The sequence below is a fragment of the Contarinia nasturtii genome, unplaced genomic scaffold (assembly GCF_009176525.2).
Source record: "Contarinia nasturtii isolate CC-2019 unplaced genomic scaffold, AAFC_CNas_1.1 Cnas_scaffold_1596, whole genome shotgun sequence".
Lineage (NCBI taxonomy): Eukaryota > Metazoa > Arthropoda > Insecta > Diptera > Cecidomyiidae > Contarinia > Contarinia nasturtii.
In genome coordinates this window covers 1-15,540 of record NW_022198931.1, presented here as the reverse complement: position 1 = coordinate 15,540, position 15,540 = coordinate 1, and the positions used below count along the sequence as shown (strand labels likewise).

The following is a 15,540-nucleotide window of genomic DNA, read 5'->3' as shown; positions in this document are numbered from 1 at the left end:
GTTTCGGTTGAAAAAAGTCATGGGTGAAGGAGTTATGACCCCCGACCTCCCTGGGGGGTGGGGGGACTTGGAGGGCAGGGGTCCTAGAAAATTTCTCTCGTCATTCTGAACAACTTTGTAGTACATTATTTTTCGATCTGACCAAATTTTGACATGGTGGGGTACTCCCCTGCCTCCCCTATTTCGATTGGGCCCCCCTTATTTTCACAAATTTATTTTTTCGGCACATTATACCGATCCATATAGGTGAAATTGAAAACTTTTATTAACACTTCGATACCTTTACTGGTAAGTAGTCTTCTGGATTCCTTTCTTAGCCTTTTTAGGTCCGTATTCCACCAATAATTGTTCTTTATCTTAATTTCACGCTCAGGGCATGAAATATGGTACGAAATCTTCAAAAGATCTGTCGTTGCAATATATTCGAGAAGTAACTCACCTCTACGGTTTGTGTCACTACTTCCCCAGACCGTGTGATGCGCATTTGCATCACCCCCCAATATTATTGGAAGTGATCGGTTGATAGAATAATCATATAATGCTTTAAGTCCCTCTCCTGGAATATCTTCATTCGAAGGGTTTGCCAAGTAGAAAGAGCTTAGTATCACATCTGAATCAAGAGTACTGCCCTTACCCAGTTTCACTGCTGTGGTGTCCCGTGAACTGAACTGTGGCAAAAGTGTCAAGCTCAGTTCCTTGGAAGCAACGATACATGATCTATTGGGCTCGTTCGACTGATTCAAATACAATAAATTCATCTTTTCGGTGTCAAAGCCACATATTTTGTTCTTGACAACCCAGGGCTCTTGAATCAAAAAGATGGAGTTTTGTTTTTTTGTTTGCATATCACATATTGACTTACACACAAGTGCAGTCGCTGCCTTGCTTTTATGCAAATTTATTTGATGTATGCTAATCCATGCCAGCGCGTTCAATTGATTTGAGTTGCTGGCTGTAGATACAGCGTGTGTGGATGAACTGTTATTTGTATTAGCCATGGCTATATCAAATTACAGTTCAGAGAGTGAGAGAAGCAGAGAGCTTCGGGTACCAGATGCATCAGTCGATGCCTCTGGATTCCCGTTGCTCGTCCGCAACTCCCCCAGTATCCATGGCTTCTGGGCCATGTGAAGTGTTGGATGCGGTGTCCGATAGGGCAGCAGTCTCTGTAGACATCTCTACTTGTTCCTGTCCGCCCTCTTCAGATAACTCATCCATATAAGTGTCAGAATATTGTCGTTCAACCACAGTCACATCAACGTTCCGATATGAATCGTCACATTTTGCTTCCAGGTCATCCGTCGCTTCTGTATTTATTTCAGAACCAGATTCAGAATCAGATTCCGATGAAATAACTACCTCGTCCATGTGGTCAGTCCCTTTCTTTTCAGCAGGGTCTGATTTTTTGGAACGAGTGATTTCATATAGGCGAGTTTTACCCATTCCCACCTTGAACTCTGGGCCTTTCTCGAGGAGAATGGCCCGGTCCCGAGGCCTGACACTAACAGTGAACTGAGTGCCATTTGCCTCCTTTTTCGAATTTAAGAGTTTGAATGAGATTGGTGCGAGTAGGGGATTTGCTGATTTCAGCAAGATCTCCGCATCTTCCCAATGCTCAAGCTGTTTAAAGAAACCAGTGAACAGCGGAGGGCGTGGTATCTTACTGAATTCACAGACAATAAGAGGAAGTTCCAGCTTGGTAGCCAGTCTTCCAGCCACGCCCATTAACCATTCACTGGAGCGCTTGTCATCACACACAATCTTGACAACTCCACGAGTGCGGGTGGTACTCTCAAACGTTGGTGCCTGGGAGCCGGCTCGTACATCCTCGACCATGATGACGTTTAATGTCTTCAATATCTGCGTGAACAAGTCATGCGATATTTCGGACAAACTGTCCTGGCCGACGGAATGTACAACCGCCATCTCCAGAGAAGATCCTACCAGGGCCTGGGCATAGGTGGGTTTCCCCGATGCCACATTTTCTGGGGTCTCCTTTACGTCCAACCGTTTGTGAGCGTTCAGCTCTGGTGGAGTTCCTTCCTGTGGGCGAGGACGCTTTTTCGATGCCGACGATGGGTCTGGCAGGGACTGTTGTTGCACCCTACCCAGAGCCCGTGAGGTACCAACAGATGGTCCAGCTCTGGTAGGAGTGGACGACGATTGTGGAGTCCCACTTAGCTCTGGCATCGAATTCGAACAAAGCCCGGTAGTCACAGTGGATTTCTCCATGTTTTCTCGGGCTTTATTACGTACACGACGTTCTCGTCGTATTATTGTTGCTGAATGGCTTTCAGCGGGTGTTTTGACACCCTTCTTCTTCTTCTTCTTCTTCTTTTCACCACCATCTCCAAGGGTTTTACCCAAGCTACCAGGAAGGTTCTGACCGCTGGTTGCCGATGAAGATGCTGGTGGCTGGTTTATGAGAATTTCTCCCATCACCTCAGACCCAGTGGCCTCCGAGCCCCCCGGTGTGATCAGGTTGCTGGTGGCCTTAGGGTCTGTAAGTGATGAGTAGGAACCCCCACCCACTCCAGAAGAAGAAGAGGAAGTCATTAAAACCTGTGCCTGGGAAGCACTGGCTCCAGACTTAGACAGGGCAGACCCTAATGGACGTTCTTTCGAACCTTCCCCGTGTCCGCCCTTTTTCTTGGTCATATTTGGTTCCATTGCTTTAAATTTGAATCAAATTGAAACAAAATCCCAGGTAAAAATGAAAATAATAGAGAAAGAAAATCACTAAAATTCGAAAAATAATTGAAAATTTATTTTAATACCGAATTTATCAATGAATTTGAGTCAAAATATTGAAAATTGCAGAAATATTATCTTGAAAACCAAGAATTATTCTCAAATCCCGAAAATATATATCAAATTTTAAATATAAATTCAGGAAAAACTTTAATTAATTTCAAGCCCGATTAAATTTTCCGACGGAAAATATTAATTTAAGCGCAAAAATATAAGAATATTCGGAAAATCAATTAAAATTTAAGAAGAAAAAATTCAAAAAAAAAATCTTCTCTAAGACCCTTGATGGGTTAACTTTCTAAAAAACAGACCGTAGAGAGTTAATTGCAATACGTCTATTTTAGACACTTCCTATTCGTCAATAGATGGCGTACGTCAACCGATGAAAAATAGAAATGTACTTACAACAAGTTAGTTCAAAGTGAGGTTAGAACAACAGGTGGAAAAACTTGTCGAAAACAATGCAATTTCAGTCCGAATTTTCCGGAAAACACTTTCAGCGTACCAGAAAATAGTCCAAAATTGAGTTACAATAAAAGTCGCCGGGTCAACTGGTGGAAAATTTCGCACAAATTACGTCGCAAAAACTTCACTTTTGACACACTACCGGCAACCAAAATACCGATTTTTTAGTAAAATCGCAAAAAATTGTGTGAAAATGTTAATCTTCACTATATTCTCACTTAAAACAACTTTATTTTTAATATTTTCAAAGAAAATTTATTGAAAACACGAAAAATTAATTTTTTGTCGAAGAATTTATGGAGTAGCGCACAAAACAAGTGTTGCTTGTCAAACTGTCAAAGACTTTCAAAACTTACTGGAAACACTATATTTTCAAGCTGTATAAAATACAAATTGATGTCTTTCATAGAATTACCGCACGCAACAATATGTGGAAATCCTTTCTTTGCTGGCATTGGAACTGCATTTGACTACAAAACAAAATTATTGATTTCGCATTTATTTGTAACAAAATTTTTCACATCTTACCGGCTCATAGGTGATGAATTGATCAACCGATTTTTTGAATGTGGGAGCTGATGCGATGGCGTGGCGCCCCACTTGATTTGCAGGAAAAATTTTGAGTAACAACAATACATTTTCAAGTTCATCAGACCAATCAGTTTTGAAATTTTTCTGCTTATAGTATGTGATCAATATATCACGAAGCTGTTGACTGACCGAAGACCAAGTGTTCAAAAAAGCAGAAGCATTGATGGTTGGGAACGCTTGTTGAAATTCCAACAAAATCGGTGAATAATTTGTTTCTATTCTGAAAGGTTTATCTCATTAACATTAAATAAATGAATGTTACCAGATCCGGATGTGTGAAAAAATATGGAAAATGTTCCTTCAAATCAATTGACTTATCAAGCAGCATGTTTTGTCGATATTCCCGAGTTGAATTCAGTTTTTCAATGATAATATGCATATTTTGTTCAGATACAATCAACGATTTCAAACAAACCACATCAGCAAGTGACGCTTCATCATCAACAATTACTGTTTGATTTGCATTGCTTCGATTCAAGCATTTTTTTCCAGCTGTCTGTTTACTTCTCGTAGATAGCTCAATCTTTTGTTAAACCAGCCTTTGTCACCTTTGTTAAGTAACAAGTCCTGAAAATGATATGTATAAGTTTGTATTTATAAACAAAAGACAGCAGTACTAACGATTCCACCGATTTTGCTGTTTTTAAATTCCAAACGAGGAAAAACCATAATTGTTGCTTTTGCAACTGAAGTTTTTACATAAGTCGATGGCTTTAAACCAAACTTTTCAACAATAAAGTCAACCAAATGCCGAATTAGTTCGACGCGTTTATTCACATTCAGAGCTACAGTGGCATTGCCATCACTTTCACCCCGCAATGCTTCCTCCTCTTATTCAAGAAAATGTCTTATATTCTTCGACTTGAAATACGATTCAATATGCTATGAATATAAAAACAAATCAACATTTTTTCTTAGAATTGAAATTATCTTAGCAAATCAAAAATATCTTGCCTGTGGTGTTACTAGTTCAGCACTGTTGTTGAGGTTAGGTGTGTATTTAATTTCAATGAAAAAGTTGATCCATTCCAGAAGTTTTTTACGATCGGCACAAATAAATTTTGAGGAATGTCTGTTCCAATATTGTCGACCAAGTAAACAATACTTTTTTTACAAATTTTTGTTTCAAATTGTGCCAGTCCTACAACATAAATATTTACTGAATTTAGTAAGAGTCCAAACACGATTTTCTAGAGAATCACTCACCTTTGTCAACAAAAGTGCGCCAATTCAATTCATCTTCACGTATGGTAATAAATTTTTTCGTATTTTGGAATTTCACCCTTAAAATGTATTCCATTTTTACATTTTTTATATATATTAAAAACTTACAAACGAAATCACAGTAAACAAGGATTTAAACACCGGCCAAAAGTCATGCGTAATGCACCGAAACATAATGACATTTCGCATTAGACGAAAACACAACTGGTAGACATGTTACCAGATGTAAATTCGCCTGAGCGTCTCCACCAGGCGATATTACGCCTAGAACTATGTAATTTTTTTCAACTGTGTGGAGAAAATGTTTTGGTGTAAGATTGGTGTTATATTGATACATTACATTGATATATAGATTCAATTGTTCGGTACCAAAATCCCGTTACTATCGAGGGAAAAGCGTTGCACATTACACATGTTCGACTTGATTTGGCCCTTGGTGCGAATGATAAAATCAGACTTTTCGTCGATGGACCCGGCAGTGTATCATCAAGTGGATATTACTTAGAAGTGCAATGTTGCGAAGAGAGCCCATCGGCGAAACGAAACAAATGCTAAAATCAAAAGTGTATTAGTCTTTCAGCAAAACTATACAGGATCGTATACAATATGTCGATATCATCGTTGGAAATGGCGCACAAGCGAATGATTTATCAAAAGTGGCAATCAAGTTGATGGGTGTTTTGAAAGTCAACCAACGAGAAGTGATCAGTGTGGAAAATCTCGAATTCACAATTGGTAGCGAAAATGTACCGGAAGAAGTAAGTTTGGCGGTTCCGGGTATGAACGTTGGAGGAATACGCAATTTATATTGTCCACCGCGCTTTGCGTATGGCGATGAAGGGCTGCAAATTGTTGTTCCGCCAAATTCATTTATTGAATTTGAAATCACACTTTTGTCAGTTGAGCAGTCACTAGCCGCAAAGGAGTTGGTGAAATCTATATGGTTGTCTCTTTTACTCACATTAAAATGCATATTTAAATTTGACATTAGACTCACTTTTTCACCAACTCCTTTATTGTGAAGATGAATATCAAATAAATTACTCAATTCACTTCACAATGGCTTCATGCAGCCTTCCACTGATCATTATGATTAACTACAATAACAATTTAAAATCCTCGAATTGCAAAAAAATGTCTTTGTGACCTTTAGTCATAAGTCTATATTCTATCTCTTCTTAATGGCGATTTGCGATGCATAGAATATATGCATCTGCATCTGTCCATATGCATCTGTTCATATGGGGATACATGCATACATTCGATACATACGGTATGCATCAGATGTAGGCATGCATATTAGTGAAAATGGCTCATTTGCACTTCGACGATTAATTCCATAATTTATCAATGACAAAAACAACGACTTTTTTCATGTCGAACAGATTCACCATATTTTTGTTCCCATCTGTAAATAATAATAATAATAAATATTGTATGTATGTATTGTCATTAATTACGTTCTGCATTCCGTATGCCAATTAATGAAAATTGGGCGACTTTTATCGCTAGTTCATACGTTTGCCTTGCGAAGTCATTTGTAGGCAGTATATAGACTACCTGTATATGATTTTTTGTTGTATCGACGCGATTCAGCATTGCCACAATGGATGCAGTCGTTTTACCGCCATTAGCTGGACCTCGGCCTATCACATTCGATGATGTTTCGAGTAAAATAGGTAGAAACTTTTTCTATTTCTTTTGAAAAAAAAATACTCCATTATTTTCCCTTGTGAAAAAAAATGACTGGCTGACTATAAATTAAGTTAATTTTAATCACTTTTATTCGGTTAAAATTACCAATATATGACCGAAATCGAATATAGTCGATTATGTTTCAGAGTTAACTAAAAGTGATTATAGTCAACATAGTTGACAAAAGTTAATTTCATATACTTATTGTTAACCGTAGTTAGCTATGATCACAATCGACATTTCTCAACTCAAGTTACATGAAGACGCATATATTCACTTATAGTTAACTTTAAATGGCTGAAATATCAGCCATTTTTGTCCCAAATTAGTCAATTTATAGTCGGCTATGAAGTCGAAGTATTTCCACAAGGGTTGGACATTATATAAAGTCCACAGTTTTCTTATTTTCTTTCTCTTCCTCTCTAGCTTCATTTTCAACTAAATTTGATTATGTTGCATCTGATTCTGTTGAATTTATTTGTTCTTCCATTCTTACAATGTGGTCTAGAAAAGAGAAAGTGAAAAGCTATTTATGTTTGTCCCGAATAGTGAATGTTGTTCTAATTATTAATATCACCTTTTTTAACTTCAATAAACACATCAACATCTTAACCCTTTCTTAAAAATGAATATAAATGTGCTTCAAATGCAGCTGGAAATACTTTTGATTTTTTCTAACGTCATTTTATATTTGTTCGCTTTAATGAGAAACAAAAATGAAATATTATACAACTGCATCCATTTTGACAATTTCTAATTACGGAAATACAATGACAGACTCATGTATACCGTATACAGTATACGTTTACATTTACATAAGAAAAATTGATACGTGTTTCTATATCACACACATATACGTGAGTGAGCTTGGTTATGTTTGAATGAAATATGGCTTTTCCTCAGACGTCGTACTGACACTTTAGTATGTAACGCAACAATTGTGTGAGTGAGTTGCAGCTGTATTGTGTTTACTTACACACAGAAAAAGAAGAAGAATCAGTACTGACATTTGTCAATAGCGATTCATCCCTATTTTTAGAATAAAAATATAACCACATAATCCATACTAGAATAAAAACACAATAAGTACCCATTTTACACAAACCTGTTTTATTTCGATTGGTAACGTGTCGCTTTGCGACCAATTGACTCATGGGGCGGAAATGAATGAGACGAAATTTTCTCTCTCATGGGCGCAGCCATATTGAAAATTTTGTATGCGCTTATATGTAAAATTGGTGGCGCCACTGGTATATTTGATGGAAAAAGAAGAACATGTTTGAGTCTCACTCGTTTATATGTAAATTACATAGGCATTTCCAGGCCATGAATTGACTGATAAATATTTTATTGTGATTATTTAGAGAAAAATTGGTGAATATTGTAATAATATAATAAAATACAACATTGACAATATATTTGTTTTATAAATCTGTCATTAATATATGTTTTCCTGAGTGTTTTTGTGCTTTTGAACTCACATAAATTCGAAAAATACATATCATCAATTTCATGCAACAAAAATTTGAGCAAAAAATTAATGACCAATATACTGTAAAAAAATTATTAAAAATTTTGATATTTTGGTCGAACAGAATCATGTTCCGAAAGGATTTCATCATTGAACTGTACGTATGTGGAATCGATGAGAGTTTCGGAATTACTGCCAGACATGGAACCTAAGGGTGAATTAAAAATGTACAAAATGAAAGCATTGTTGAATGTTCTATAGAAATTTTATAAAGGAAAATACTAGAACATAACCTTAAAACCTTATCTTACTACCATGAACGTAAACCGCATGATCATCAAAACATACCCATCGAGAAACATATGTATGTGTTTGTATGTGTGAAACATAATTAATGTTGATTTATGCTATACATTTGCAAAATAAATGAAGATGAACTATGTATACTTGGGCTATCCATTATGACTAAATGTGTGGTAACGTGTTATCCACCTAGACTTTGTAAAAGTCTGAAAGAGAGGAAAATATTGATGGTTTGAAATATTTTAGCTGCTGTTCATACAGGATGTGAGATGAAGAGAAGTCTTTGTAATATTTTGGCTGGTGGATAATATCTTGGTACAATGTCTGTAATATTAAAGCTAGCAGACATCATATGAAGGAGGATAGTAAAACAAACCCGTGTACAAAAAAAGTGACTGACTATTTTGGGACAAACTGACTGACTATTGACTGTAAAAACAAGCAACCTTAGTTAAATTTAGTTAACTTCAATCAATTAAAGTAAGCTATGGTTAATTGCAACAGCTAACTATAGTTGACAATAATCATAGTCACCCGATAGTCGAAACGTCCCAAAATAATCGCCTGACTGACTGAGTAACTATAGTCGATTGTTTTCCATACAAAATTTTAAAATTCATGAATATAGCTAACTTTAGTCACTTACAGTCAATAGTAACTTAGTCACTTTTTTTCCACTCGGGAAGATACAAATATTGATCACTGATTGGCGGTTAGAAATAAATTAAATATTATCAAAAATTATTATTGCTTTGAGCAAAAATCAACTAAAATTATCAAAACTCAAATTTCACCTATTATAAGTGAACGTGTGGATCAAACAACTAGCCTCATAAGTTACCAACAACTAATATTACCGTATATTGTGGTTGAAATATTTACTTGAATCTATGAGTCTAACGTTATTTACAATAGCAATACAAAATATATAAGAATTGTACGGTTTCCCCAATATCGTCAACTCTCTTTTTTTAATCTTATTCCCTTTTAATCTATATTTAAAAAAACAACTTGACATGACAATAAAGTTAATTGTTCTGACAAAATTTGCAATGTTCTCGTAACTATAGTGACAAAGAACCTTTATCCACATAGCTATTGTGGTAATTGGAAACTTCCTTTTTTCTACCATTTTAATAATTAAATTTATTTGTTATAAGTAGGCATTGAGTCTACATTGCTACTGCATTGATATTTATTTATAAATGTATATCTAAAATAACTTTTTGCTGTCAACATTTTTGTTGATCTCTTGAAAAAAGAAATACATTACAATAACGAACTTACTTGGTGATGCGTCAGCAATATTAAAGTCAATCTGCACTTAAGATGGAATTTTTCTTCTTACACAGGAACAAAAAAGTGTGGATGTTATTTTAATTTGCCCACAAAACACAGGCACAGTCACAACACCAAGATACACGGCAATACTCTTTTAAACCTCTTCACGCAATAATATCTTCAAGATTATAAAGAATAAAACGAAACAAAACACAACGACAAGTTCGTTGGGCAATGGATCTCGGCGAACGTAGAGATTTCGATTTGGTGTATTCATCTCGGAATGCGGATATCAAATGAATGAATTTAAAGTAGAGATTTCTCTTTTATATTTGAATTCTGCGTGAAAGTGAACAATATAATGGGGAAACATTTATGTTATGATGGAAAAAATAGAATTCCACATAGGACAAAATTGGTGCTTTTTTGATTCTTATATACTCCAAAAAAAAATTGGCCTTTATATGTTTTCATTTTCAGATATTGTTACATATTTCTCAAAAGCTTTTTTAAGTATGCATTCTTTAATATTTCGTGAAGGTTAATGGCCACTGGTTCCCAAAAATGTTTGAATATATTCAGATTCACATAAGTGCTGAACATGTTTACGAAAAACGTCTTTCATATGACCAAACGAATACAGACAAAAAAAAATGTTGAGGTTTCTTTGAAAAATACATTCGATTCACGAAAACCTCAGGGGAATCAAAATATCATCCCTTCAATGAACTATATGGTTCACTACACATTTAATAAACTTAATGTTTATTAGCTTTAACCAGAAATGATTTTTAAAACTTTTAAAGAAGAACGAGTTGTTTTTTGTAATTTAAAAGCTCTTTAACTTAGCCGAATATTCACATCTATTTAAACAACTGTTGGAATTAATAAACCTTCAATTTAAAAAATCATTTGTGGGAAAAAATATCGAGCACTATCAATTCATTAGGGTTTGTATATTCCCACAAAGAAAAAGATGAAAGCGAACGAATGAAATGCGCTGCGGGTATGTACCGTTGATATTGACACAAGCGAGTTCTTTAACATCGATCAGTAAGCTTTCTTCAGAACGTTCGTCGCTGATATTAGGAAAACGGAATAATGTGAATTGACTTAAACATTTTTTTTTTGTAATTTTATTGACCAGTTTAATGTCTTGCATCAACATCGATTTATATTCATTGTACTCGTCAATGCGAAAAAAATCAGATCGTTATAACCGGATTTTTGCTCAGCCATCCACAGGTACGTATCAGTTTTTACATCACAGCGAGCAAGCATGCATTGTTCTCTTCACGATTATGTGACTCAAAACATTCAAACGATTGTATAGAAGACAATGCATGTATGTAACTGTTACGTACATTCGCATGCGACGGACGACGCATTCTCAGCAAGATATTTTAATATGCTGTGGATGGCAGCAGCGCTGAGCAATACTCTGGTTATAACGACGAAATCGACCCCGATAAACTTGGAACAAGTGACGAAGACAATGACGACAGTATCAAAGACGCTGACTATGTTCCAAGTGATTCAGCGTCAGGAGCTATACATCAAAGCAATTCACCACTGAATAATAACGGTGAGACATATTTCATTTACAAATCATACAAAATTTAGATTGAAACATAATTGAAAAATATTTCTATGAACGATGTTTTATCATAATTCCATTAAATTGTTTTTAACGTTTTAATGAAATCGGTTGTTTATTGACAACAAAGGGCAAGCGCAATTTGGACAGATACTTATAACACCATCTACGTAAAACACGCTGACTACAATGAAAATCAAACGTATATCTGTTTCTCCTTCTTCTTCATATCCTTCCCCTCGCTATACTTTTATTTTGTAGTAGGCCTGTTTTACACAGATGGCGTTTTTCTGTAAGATATGTGACGACACAATACAATCATATTGACTGCGCTCATCTATCGATTGACAAATTATAGATGATTTTAATATTTAATAGAAATATTTTTTTAGGTTTTCTCATATCTAAAACAGCTGCAATTCATTACACGCAATCATTTAAAGGTAAAAAACTACGTAAATGTACACAACTGTTAGAAAATTTTAAATTTGGACACATCGACGTGTGAGTATTTATGAAAATATGACGATGTGAATTGAAAAATTTCCATGCTCTTGAAACTCTGTAGCCGTAAAACATATTAAATGTGTGCAAAAAATTTATGGAAAATTGGTCACTCTTTCATAAAATCTGGAATTTTTTGTATCCAAATTAATCATTGAGAACAAAAAGTTTAAGACGATCATTCGTTTTTTCTTCAAATTTTCGCTTATTTTATAGTGACACGTGAATTCTCCGAATTTTTTATTTTGCTTATATATACAGTTACGTGTTATGATAAAGTACAGTAATTGAAGTTCAGTCAAACAAGCAATTTGAGTTAAGTTTTGTTGAAAATGCTTGGATTGAGGAGAAACAAATTAAGTGTCATTTGCGTGTGGTTCTACGTATGTGTAGTATATTTAAGCGAGTGTAATGGACAAAAGGAAGGCGATCCAGTTACATTTGCGTGCATTACATCAGCATCGTATGTACTCCAAATTATGGATTTTTCATTCTCTTTCGAATAAATTTCTCTTAAAATCTCATACGAATTTTTCCGCAGTCAAAATGAATTTTTTATTGCTAAAGCAACGAAAAGTATTCCATCAACTTTGATCGATGTGTTAAATAATGGAAAAGGTCTATCGTTGTTTTTCCATGGTGTTTCGGATTCTGATGCTGTATTACATGGTAAATATCCTTTTATTATGATACAATAAAATATTTTTGTTATTTTGGCGATTTTTTTTTAAATAATATTTTCAAGTGTTTTTATTTGAAATTTCGCCACTTCACGCAGTTACTTACCTATATTTGAATTTAAACTGTTTTATCTCTTTTTTTATAGGATTCCTATTTAATTTTGCCACAAGTAAGTTTTTATCTCTTTCTTCCCACACATATTGTTATCTCTTTTAAAAAATAAATACATGCGTCTAAAATATATTAAACATCTGTTTTAAAGGAATAAATTCAAGATATTTTCTCGTTCAAAACCTTGTTTTCTTAGAATGGTTCAAAGCATCTGACAACAATATTTGTATCGTATCGTGTCCCTACGTAATAAGTCCAAAATCTTTTCTTGCAAAGAAGATCGATGGGATGTGGGTTAAGTGGCTTGAATACGTGGCAAAGATGGCTAGCGACTTAATTAATAAAATTGGAGACCCATCGAAGGTTGATGTGAGTGGTTTTGGTTATGGTGCTCATTTCGCTGGTCGAACCTGTCAATTCCTAAGCAAAAACGGCAAAAAGATCCGCCATTTACTGGGTATATTTGCTATTCAAATGTTCTTCAACACAAAACTGTTTTTTCATCGTTTTATTTATTGAATTCAAATAGCTTTGGATCCAATAAAAACTCCTCCCTTTGGAACAAAAATAAAGGATACCATTAGGAGAAATGATGCCGATTATGTTCAAGTAATACACACCTCAAGAGAGATGGGAATTTGGGAACAAATTGGAGATATTGATGTATACGTTAAATATGAGGCTGATACAGTGTATGGTCCTTTGAATATATTCATGCAATAGCATTTTTCATCCATATTGCAACATCCACTAAGCGACTTTTTATAACGGCCGAACTAAATGAAAATGGAAATGGCACTGTAGCGAGAAATTTAGATCCAACATCTGCTCAACCTGATGTAAGGCCAGGCCAGGAATGCGCCGTCGGAGTATATGGTACCCTGAATTCGAATAATGGTGGACACAAATTTGGTGTTTGGTTGAAGAACCGTAATCTTTTCTGGGGTGGCGTTGGTAATTTTGCTAATGTCGAAATTATTTCGAGTTCAAAAGAAGAAAAACAAAAACAGATTGAGATCAATACAGAAAGTACGAAATGCTCTATATGCAAGAAAAATAAGAAAAATGCCATACTCTATCCGTGTAAACATAAGCACACTTGTGTTTCTTGTTGGAAGAAATGGAACGATGAAAATGCATATCATTGCCCGAGATGTCCCTATTGCAGAGAAGGAGTCGAAACAATGAGACGGGAAATAATGCAAATTTTTAAGTAAGTTACTACTTCGAATAATATTTTTGCTTAATAAGAATGCTTCAACAAATTTTTTGTTTCAGTTTGGGTTGTCTCGGTTAACGATCACATCGAAATGAAAATGGAAAATCTCATCGAAAATGTCTTATTTCCATTTATTAATATTCAATATATGACATTTGAAATTTTAAAATTAAATAAAACTTCCGTTTGATTTAATTTGAATAAAATGCACGAAAATTATCAAAAGAAAGAATTTAAAAAATTCCTCTCTTTTTCATAGAAAGAAAATTGTGATTGGACTTATTTAACATTTAGATAATAATTACTCTGTTCCCTTGTATCACCTTTCTATTTCTTAGTTCATCAAATATTAGAAGTAATTATAACCTGTATTCTGGTTCTTGCATAGAAACGAAGAAAAATTGGTTCTACTCACTTTTTCCATGAAAACATATACTTATGTTTGCACGATTTCACACATTAAATTTGTATTTCGTTCGGAAGTTTCCATGTACAATATGATTAAATAATTGTATAGACTCCTTTTAGATTAAAGTGATATGGCCCTTTAGTCATTTCTTAATATCCGAACTGAAGAGACGTGTAAAAAGCTGTTCTAGAATTCGGATATCATAATACTTCAACCTATTGAGTATCAGTTTAAGTCCATTTTATTCGCGATTTTAATTATGAAATATTTCGATTTGTTGACTATGCATTTCTATCGATTGGGACTGTTCCGATCAAACTCGAATGTTTGGGACCCGAAAGTCAAGCGCAATAAGGGCACACTATATAAACGCCATCTATTAATAACCGACTAACTACAATGTAAATCAAACGTATCTGTTTCCCCTTTTTATTTACTCCCTTCCCCTCTCGCTATACTTTTACATTGTAGTTAGTCTGTTTTACAAAGATGTCGTTTCTGTGTAAGATGTGTGACGTCACAATGTATTTATATGGATAGCGCTCGACTCTCGTTTGGGACCAAACTTATGGTTTAATAGCTAGATGTGTATTTTACGGAATTTCTATAACGATATTTGTATCATTTGCTTGGTATTTTGCATTCACCGCTCAATTGTTTAGTGAATATGTTGAGTGCTCCTACTACATAATACATTGCTTGACACTTCTCTTCTCATGGTACTCGATTAATTGCTGAACGACAAAAGGTTTCTCAATCATTTAGTGGAACTTGAGACAATAATCGCAACTAGTAAGTACCGAAAACACTTTTATTGGAACGTATGCACTTTTTTCTCTTTCTTCGTTGTTGTCAATAGGAATTCAGAATGAGGTTACCAGAATCATCTATGAAAAAGCTGATAAATGCATGGAAAATATGTTCAACGCTTCCAATAAATTAATAAAGCTACCAGAAAATATATTTAGCTGTCGACATCTGGTTATTACAGCTCATCTGGATATCGTCAGCAGATGATACAAAGTGAAAACAATAGAAGTGATTGTTATAGGTATATAAGCTTGTTATATGTATACTGGTATTACTATAACAATCACTTCTATTGTTTTCACTTCGCATCATCTGCTGACGGCATCCAGATGAGCTGAAATATCCAGATGACGGCAGCTAAATATATTGTCTGAAAGCTACTACCACGTGGATGACACATATATGAGATTGGAGACTTTTTTATGCGA

The 15,540-nt window shown here is 34.8% G+C and overlaps 2 protein-coding genes and 1 long non-coding RNA gene across 3 annotated transcripts; 1 reads left to right on the top strand and 2 right to left on the bottom strand.

Annotated features, from left to right (window-relative positions):
* Positions 1 to 442: 442 nt before the first annotated feature.
* On the bottom strand, positions 443 to 4,688 carry LOC116346589. The gene is made up of 4 exons (XM_031776727.1): positions 4,429 to 4,688; positions 3,745 to 4,374; positions 3,157 to 3,686; positions 443 to 2,672 (listed from the first exon to the last, which is right to left on the bottom strand). The coding sequence occupies exon 4, from the start codon at positions 2,668 to 2,670 to the stop codon at positions 1,060 to 1,062; it is 1,611 nt and encodes a 536-aa protein (XP_031632587.1). The 5' UTR covers positions 2,671 to 2,672; positions 3,157 to 3,686; positions 3,745 to 4,374; positions 4,429 to 4,688; the 3' UTR covers positions 443 to 1,059.
* A 75-nt stretch (positions 4,689 to 4,763) lies between these two features.
* LOC116346590 lies at positions 4,764 to 6,708 on the bottom strand. The gene is made up of 3 exons (XR_004201597.1): positions 6,592 to 6,708; positions 5,014 to 6,439; positions 4,764 to 4,948 (listed from the first exon to the last, which is right to left on the bottom strand). It is a non-coding gene; the product is annotated as an uncharacterized LOC116346590 (long non-coding RNA).
* A 5,461-nt stretch (positions 6,709 to 12,169) lies between these two features.
* On the top strand, positions 12,170 to 14,070 carry LOC116346588 (phospholipase A1-like). Its single transcript, XM_031776726.1, has 6 exons — positions 12,170 to 12,345; positions 12,424 to 12,551; positions 12,709 to 12,732; positions 12,871 to 13,131; positions 13,204 to 13,887; positions 13,953 to 14,070. Exons 1-5 carry the CDS (start codon positions 12,215 to 12,217, stop codon positions 13,395 to 13,397), a joined length of 738 nt encoding a protein of 245 aa, XP_031632586.1. The 5' UTR covers positions 12,170 to 12,214; the 3' UTR covers positions 13,398 to 13,887; positions 13,953 to 14,070.
* The last annotated feature ends 1,470 nt before the right edge of the window (positions 14,071 to 15,540 follow it).